This window comes from Durio zibethinus, unplaced genomic scaffold (assembly GCF_047325235.1).
Source record: "Durio zibethinus cultivar Kanyao isolate XHJ-2024 unplaced genomic scaffold, ASM4732523v1 HiC_scaffold_207, whole genome shotgun sequence".
Taxonomy (NCBI): Eukaryota; Viridiplantae; Streptophyta; class Magnoliopsida; order Malvales; family Malvaceae; genus Durio; species Durio zibethinus.
The window spans coordinates 16,525-25,815 of NW_028322830.1; the positions used below are offsets into that span (position 1 = coordinate 16,525).

General features: G+C 31.3%; 1 protein-coding gene across 1 annotated transcript; it reads left to right on the forward strand.

The window, feature by feature from the left end:
* The first annotated feature begins 4,027 nt into the window (after positions 1-4,027).
* Positions 4,028-8,456, forward strand: LOC149509276 (NAD(P)H-quinone oxidoreductase subunit H, chloroplastic). Its single transcript, XM_089757752.1, has 2 exons — positions 4,028-5,959; positions 7,080-8,456. The coding sequence occupies exon 1, from the start codon at positions 4,224-4,226 to the stop codon at positions 5,403-5,405; it is 1,182 nt and encodes a 393-aa protein (XP_089613878.1). The 5' UTR covers positions 4,028-4,223; the 3' UTR covers positions 5,406-5,959; positions 7,080-8,456.
* Positions 8,457-9,291: the final 835 nt, after the last annotated feature.

Sequence of the window (9,291 nt, forward strand, 5' to 3'; positions counted from 1 at the left end):
AAGAAAAAAGAAGACAAGAGTCAGAGGCAGATGACTTCCTGCTGGACGCAGCAGAATTTTGGGATATCGTCTTTTTTGGTCAAGGACCAAGGGGCATCATGTTAATAGCCCAATCGATTTTTAGAAAATATATTCTATTACCTTCATTGATAATAGCTAAAAACATTGTCCGTATATTATTATTTCAAATTCCTGAGTGGTCCACGGATTTCAAGGGTTGGAAGCGAGAAATACATGTTAAATGCACTTATAATGGTCTTCAATTCTCCACAAAAGACTTTCCAAAAAATTGGTTATCAGAAGGTATCCAGATCAAGATCCTATATCCTTTTCGCCTGAAACCTTGGCGCGGATCTAAACTGAAACCCTCTCATAAAGATCCAATGAAAAAAAAGCATAAAGATCCAATGAAAAAAAAGCATAAAGATCCAATGAAAAAAAAGAAAGTTAAAAAGAATGATTTTTGCTTTTTAACAGCTTGTGGACTGGAAAGTGACTTACCTTGCGGTCCTCCTCGAAGACGGCCTTCGTTTTTTCAGCCTATTTTTAACGAACTAGAAAAAAAAAGTGAAAAATGGAAAATTTTTAAAAAAGGAAAAAAATTGTTTCGAAAAGTCTCAGGAGAAACAAAAATTCCATTTGTAAAGGGAATAATAAAAAAACTTTCAAAAAGAAATCCAGTTTTGGAGTTGAGAGAAGAATTGGGCGAAACTAAAAAAGATTTGGGCGAAACTAAAAAAGATTCGATAATCAGTAATAAGATGATTGACGAATCATCCCTTCAAATTCAATCTATGGAGCGGACAAATTATTCATTAACAGAAAAAAAGATAAAAGATCTGACTGAGAGAACAAACACAATCAAAAATCAAATAGAAAAAATTATAAAAGACAAGAAATTAGAATCATCAAAAAAATTTTGGAAAATATTAAAAAGAAGAAATATTCGATTAATCCGTAAATTCTATTTATTTATAAAACTTTTTATTCAAAAGATATACATAGATATTTTTCTATATATCATTAAATATATCATTAATATTCCAAGACCCAATCCACAACTTTTTCTTGAATCAACAAAAAAAATGATTGATAAATTCATTTACAATAATGAAGCAAATCAAGAAAGAATTAATAAACCAAATAAAAATACAATTCATTTTATTTCAACTATAAAAAATATAAAAAACTCACTTTCGAATATTAGAAATCAAAATGCAAAAGCTTTTTGTGACTTATCCTCCCTCTCACAAGCATATGTATTTTACAAATTATCACAAACCCAAGTTATTAAATTCAAACCTATCCTTCAATATCACGGAACATCTCTTTTTCTTAAAAATGAAATAAAAGATTATTTTGAAGAACAAGGAATATCTCATTCCCAATTAAAACATCATTATGGGTTAAGACAAAAAATCTCTGGAATAAAGGAATGGAAAAACTGGTTAAGGAGTCATTATCAATACGATTATCAATACGATTTAGTTCAGAGTATATGGCTTAGATTAGTACCAGAACAATGGCGAAATAGAGTCAATCAACACTATATGGCTCAAAATAAAGATTTAACAAAATGGGATTCAGATGAAAAAGAAAGATTAATACATTACGAAAAAAAAAATGATTTTCAAGCGAATTCATTACTGAATCAAGAATATAAACTGAATCAAGAACAAAAACGGAATCAAGAACAAAAATATAAAAAAGATAATTTTAAAAAACACTATAGATATAATTTATTATCATATATATTTATTATATATCAAGATATGAGGGACTCATATACTTATGGATCACCATTACAAGTAAATAAGAGGGAAGAGATTCCTTATAATTACAACATGGATAAACGAAAATTTTTTGATATATTGGGGGATATTCCTATCCATAATTATCTAACGGGGAAAACGGGGAAAACGGGGAAATTTTCGCATAGAAAATTTTTTAATTGGAGAATTCTTAATTTTTGTCTTAGAAATAAGACCGATATTGAGTCCTGGGTCGATACCAGTACCAAGAGTAAGAAGACCAGTACCAAGAGTAAGAAAACCAGTACCAAGAGTAAGAAAAATATTAAGACTGTGATTAATAATTTTAATAATTATCAAATATCGAATCTGGAACTTTGGTTCTTCCCAGAATTTGTGCTACTATATAATGCATATAAGGTTGAACCATGGATCATACCAATAAAACTACTTCTTTTCAATTTTAATTTTAATGGAAAAAAAGAGGATCTTGTATCAGATGCAAAAAAAAAAAGAAAATTTAGATCCGTTCTCTCAAATCAAGAAAAAGATGTTGAAGAAGATTATGGTAAATCATCCAATCAAGAAAAAGGTAAATCATCCAATCAAGAAAAAGGTAAATCATACAATCAAGAAAAAGATGTTGAAGAAGATTATGGTAAATCATCCAATCAAGAAAAAGGTAAATCATCCAATCAAGAAAAAGGTAAATCATACAATCAAGAAAAAGATGTTGAAGAAGATTATGGTAAATCATACAATGAAGAAAAAGGTAAATCATACAATCAAGAAAAAGATGTTGAAGAAGATTATGGTAAATCATACAATGAAGAAAAAGGTAAATCATACAATCAAGAAAAAGATGTTGAAGAAGATTATGGTAAATCATCCAATCAAGAAAAAGGTAAATCATACAATCAAGAAAAAGATGTTGAAGAAGATTATGGTAAATCATCCAATCAAGAAAAAGGTAAATCATACAATCAAGAAAAAGGTAAATCATCCAATCAAGAAAAAGGTAAATCATCCAATCAAGAAAAAGGTAAATCAGATCAAGAAAAAGGTAAATCAGACAATCAAGAAAAAGATGTTGAAGAAGATTCTGGTAAATCAAAAAAACATAGAAAGGAAGACGAGAGCAAGAGAGAAGCTCGTTTATTCCTACAAAAGTATTTGTATTTTCAATTCGGATGGGATGCTGATTCTTTCGATGAAAAAATAATCAAAAATATCAAAGCATATTCTTTCATTCTTGGCCTGATAAATATGAATGAAACTTTTCTATACTCTGTTAGAAGAGGAGGAACGAATCTGGATATTTTGATGGATTCGGCGGATAAGTTACTTTTAACTTATCAATACCTACTCAAAAAAGGAGTATTGATTATCGAACCAATTCGCCGGTATGTAGAAATTGATGGACAATTTATTCTATATCAAACTATAAGTATTTCATTGGTTCATAAAAATAAACATGAAATTAATCAAAGACGCAAAAAAAAAAAAAGACGCAAAAAAAAAAACTATATTGAAAAAAATAATTTTGATGAATCCATTGCAAGACATCAAAAAATGACTGAAAATAAAGACAAAAATCATTATGATTTGTTTATTCCTGAAAATATTTTATCCCCTAACCACCGGAGAGAATTGCGAATTCGAATTTCTTTCAATTCAAGGGATAAAAATGGTATGCATAGAAATCCAGTATTTTTAAATAATGTAAAAAACTGTGGTCAAGTTTTGAATAAAAACAAACATCTTGATAGTGATAAAAAGAAACTAATTAAATTAAAGTTCTTTCTTTGGCCCAATTATCGATTAGAAGATTTAGCTTGTATGAATCGCTATTGGTTTAATAGTAATAATGGCAGTCGTTTCAGTATGGTAAGGATACATATGTATCCGCGTTTGAAAATTCGTCAATGGTACATTTTTCCATATATTATGATTGAAAACCGGATTGATTAATTTTATTTGAAAAAATTATAAAGTTCATAACGAACTTAAAATCATTGTGCATATTAAAATGAATGGTATTATTATTATTACTGATCAGTAAAATTCACATTCAAAAAAAGGGGGAGAGAAATTTTTGTTTTATGGTAAAAAATTCATTCATCTCAGTTATTTTTCAAGAAAAAAAAGAAGAAGAAAACAAGGGGTCCGTTGAATTTCAAATAGTCAGTTTCACCAATAAGATACGAAGACTTACTTCACATTTGGAATTGCACAAAAAAGACTATTTATCTCAGAGAGGTCTACGTAAAATTCTAGGAAAACGTCAACGGCTTCTGTCTTATTTATCAAAGAAAAATAACATACGTTATAAAGAATTAATTAGTGAGTTGGATATTCGGGAATCAAAAAATCGTTAATTTGATTGAATTAGTCGATTTATTATATTTTTCATTTTGATGTACTTCTTTTCGTTTTCAACAATTCATGTAAGAATGAATCGAGGAAAAACTTATGAATCTATCAGCTACAGAAAAAGACCTTATGATAGTCAATATGGGACCTCACCACCCATCAATGCACGGTGTTCTTCGTCTCATCGTTACTCTAGATGGTGAAGATGTTGTTGACTGTGAACCAATATTAGGTTATTTACACAGAGGAATGGAAAAAATTGCGGAAAACCGAACAATTATACAATATTTGCCTTATGTAACACGTTGGGATTATTTAGCCACTATGTTCACGGAAGCAATAACCGTAAATGGACCAGAACAATTGGGCAATATTCAAGTCCCTAAAAGAGCCAGCTATATCAGAGTAATTATGTTGGAGTTGAGTCGTATAGCTTCTCATCTATTATGGCTTGGACCTTTTATGGCCGATATTGGTGCACAGACCCCCTTTTTCTATATTTTCAGAGAAAGAGAATTAGTATATGATCTATTCGAAGCTGCCACCGGTATGAGAATGATGCATAATTATTTTCGTATCGGAGGAGTAGCGGCCGATCTACCCTATGGCTGGATAGATAAATGTTTGGATTTCTGTGATTATTTTTTAACAGGAATTGTTGAATATCAAAAACTTATTACGCGAAATCCTATTTTTTTAGAACGAGTTGAAGGGGTAGGGGTTATTGGTGGAGAAGAAGCAATAAATTGGGGTCTATCCGGCCCAATGCTACGAGCCTCTGGAATCAAATGGGATCTTCGTAAAGTTGATCATTATGAGTGTTACGACGAATTTGATTGGGAAATCCAGTGGCAAAAAGAAGGAGATTCATTAGCTCGTTATTTAGTCCGAATCAGTGAAATGACGGAATCCATAAAAATAATTCAACAGGCCCTGGAAGGAATTCCGGGGGGTCCCTATGAGAATTTAGAAATCCGATGTTTTGATCGAGAAAGGGATCCAGAATGGAATGATTTTGAATATCGATTCATTAGTAAAAAACCTTCTCCTACATTTGAATTACCGAGACAAGAACTTTATGCGAGAATGGAAGCCCCAAAGGGAGAATTAGGAATTTTTCTGATAGGAGATCAAAGTGGTTTTCCTTGGAGATGGAAAATTCGCCCGCCGGGTTTTATCAATTTGCAAATTCTTCCTCAGTTAGTTAAAAGAATGAAATTGGCTGATATTATGACGATACTAGGTAGCATAGATATCATTATGGGAGAAGTTGATCGTTGAAATGATAATTTATACAACAGAAGTAGAAGATATCAATTCCTTTTACAGATTGGAATCCTTAAAAGAGGTCTATGGGATCATATGGATGTTTGTCCCTATTTTGACTCTTGTATTGGGAATCACAATAGGTGTACTAGTAATTGTATGGTTAGAAAGAGAAATATCTGCAGGAATACAACAACGTATTGGGCCTGAATACGCCGGCCCTTTGGGAATTCTTCAAGCTCTAGCAGATGGAACAAAACTGCTTTTCAAAGAGAATATTCTTCCATCTAGAGGAAATACTCGTTTATTCCGTATTGGACCGTCTATAGCAGTCATATCCATTTTACTAAGTTTTTCAGTAATTCCTTTTAGCTCTCGCCTTATTTTAGCCGATCTCAATATCGGTATTTTTTTATGGATTGCCATTTCAAGTATTGCTCCTGTTGGACTTCTTATGTCAGGATACGGATCAAATAATAAATATTCCTTTTTAGGTGGTCTGCGAGCTGCTGCTCAATCGATTAGTTATGAAATACCATTAACTCTATGTGTTTTATCAATATCTCTACGTGCGATTCGTTGAAATATAAACTTTTCTTTTCCCTATTCCTTTCGTTCTATAAAATAAGCTGAATGGATTGAATAGATATCTTCGTTATTTTATTATCCTTCAGGTTGATAAACTAAATTAGATAGTTATATATGAGTGAAAGAAAGCAGCTTATAAATTCGCAGTAAATTAAACAAAAAAAAATTTAATCTCATTTCCTATGTACAAGAGTTAAGTGGAAGAAAACATAAGTGGAAGAAGTCTTTACCCCAAGACGGGTTGATTAGTCAATCTAGCTTGAAGCGGGCTCAAAAGATCAACCGTATAGAGTTTTGGCTATCCTTTGTATAGATTCCCATACATGTATTGCCAAACCAAACGGGGGATTGAACAAAAAAATGAGTGGATGGTTAGGAACACCAAAATACACAAAGGATTAGTAATGGAGATTATGTAAATTATATAAAAAGGATATTTCTGGATAACATAAAAAGAATACTAATTGGGGCTTTAAATTAGTAGAAATGAGTAGGCAGTACTACCCACGATTCCGGTCCAGAGTATGCTCCTATCCACCGATTAAAGTAATGACTATCAGGAACGAAATAATCCTTTACTATTTTTTAGTTTAAGCCCCCATTCGTAATTTTCTCAGATCAGAAAGAAGAATAGGAACGAAAAAGAAAGAATAAAAAATAAATATTTTTTTTTTTTTTATTCTTTCTTTCATATATATAGAGAGATATAATCTGTGTCATGATTTATGAGCTAATGTAATATTTAATTTTTTTCGTAATCGAAAACAATGGGTTGAAATATCTATTGATATTTCTACAAGAAGTATTTTATTGAAGGCTTAAGTTATTACTCAACAAATAAAAATTGAAATTAGTAACGGGCGAGATCAATTCAGAAGCACTTTTTTTATTCTTCATAATATAGCAGACAGAATTCCATTGGTATAATTTTGGACCTTCCAATCCATTTTTTCTCTATCTATTCTACAACCATACGAAGAGAAATAATACTGATTCGGTCCTTAAATTTATTTGTGACCCACGAGGAGCCGTATGAGTTGAAAACCTCATGTACGGTTTTGGACTAGCGATGGGAACAGTGATGTTATCATCGACTATAATTATCTAACAGCTCAAGTACAGTTGATATAGTTGAGGCGCAATCAAAATATGGGGTTTGGGGATGGAATTTGTGGCGTCAGCCAATAGGGTTTATCGTTTTTCTAATTTCTTCTCTAGCAGAATGTGAGAGATTACCTTTTGATTTACCAGAAGCCGAGGAAGAATTAGTAGCAGGGTATCAAACCGAATATTCGGGTATCAAATTTGGTTTATTTTATGTTGCTTCCTATCTAAATCTATTACTTTCTTCCTTATTTGTAACAGTTCTTTACTTGGGGGGTTGGAATATTTCCATTCCGTACGTATTCGTCCCTGAGCTATTTGAAATAAATAAAATGAATGGAATCTTTGGAACGACAATTGGTATCTTTATTACATTAGCTAAAACTTATTTGTTTTTGTTTATTTCTATCGCAACAAGATGGACTTTACCTAGGTTAAGAATGGACCAATTATTAAATCTTGGATGGAAATTTCTTTTACCCATTTCTCTCGGTAATCTATTATTAACAACTTCTTTCCAACTTCTTTCACTGTAAAGAAAAAAAGAATACGAGATTCATGACTTGGTTCAAACAAGAGAAAGAAACAAACATAAAATTATTCATAGATATTCACGATATGTTCCCTATGGTAACTGGGTTCATGAATTATGGCCACCAAACAGTCCGAGCAGCAAGGTACATTGGTCAAGGTTTCATGATTACCTTATCCCACGCAAATCGTTTACCTGTAACTATTCAATACCCTTATGAAAAATTAATCGCATCAGAGCGTTTCCGTGGGCGAATCCATTTTGAATTTGATAAATGCATTGCTTGTGAAGTATGTGTTCGTGTATGCCCTATAGATCTGCCTGTTGTTGATTGGAAATTTGAAACGGATATTAGAAAAAAACGATTGCTTAATTACAGTATTGATTTCGGAATTTGTATATTTTGTGGTAACTGCGTTGAGTATTGTCCAACAAATTGTTTATCAATGACTGAAGAATATGAACTTTCTACTTACGACCGTCACGAATTGAATTATAATCAAATTGCTTTGGGCCGTTTACCAATGTCAGTAATTGACGATTATACAATTCGAACAATTTTGAATTCGCCTCAAAGAAAAACTGAGTAAGTAAACCTCCTATTCTATTAAAGAGAAATTTCCAATTCTTTTAAGGTTCCGTTTTGGTTTAAGTTAAAAGAATATTTGGTTTGACTTAAAAGAATGAGGCCTTTACTCTTTGTTTGGTCAATAAATAAAAATTCAATTACAAATTAACTGGTTGATAAGAATTTCGAATTCATTTTTCTTGAAAATCTATTAATATATTCGTAATTATTTCGAAATATATAGTTTCAAAAAACAAAATACCCTTTCGAACCGAACAAAAAAAAAGAATTAAAAACGAAACAATAATTGTACTTAGATCAATTCACACCTAATAGATTAGGATTTTATTCAATTAGGAACGTATCATAAAAAAAAAATTCCTGGTCGGGTCAATAAGATCATGAAAAGCATTTCGATTTATTTATCTCTTATTTTACATATAATGGATTTGCCTGGACCAATACACGATTTTCTTTTAGTTTTTCTGGGATCGGGTCTTATATTAGGGGGCCTGGGAGTGGTATTACTTACCAATCCAATTTTTTCTGCCTTTTCATTGGGATTGGTTCTTGTTTGTATATCCTTATTCTATATTCTCTCAAATTCTCATTTTGTAGCTGCTGCCCAGCTTCTTATTTATGTGGGAGCCATAAATGTTTTAATCCTATTTGCTGTGATGTTCATGAATGGTTCAGAATATTATAAAAATTTTAATCTGTGGACCATTGGGAATGGCCTTACTTCGTTGATTTGTACAAGTATTCTTGTTTCGCTAATTACTACTATATTAGATACATCATGGTACGGGATTATTTGGACTACAAGATCAAACCAAATTATAGAACAAGATTTGATAAGTAATAGTCAACAAATTGGAATTCATTTAGCAACAGATTTTTTTCTTCCATTTGAATTCATTTCACTAATTCTTTTAGTTGCTTTGATAGGTGCAATTGCTGTGGCTCGTCAGTAATAAATCTTTCTAACTAGGAATAGCAAGCAATCCAAATTAAACTTTTTTCTGTCTTATCGCATCTATTTTCCTTGAATTCTTGTTCGTGTATAAAATATAAAATAGAAATTCGTTTATTCGAGATATTTCCAATAT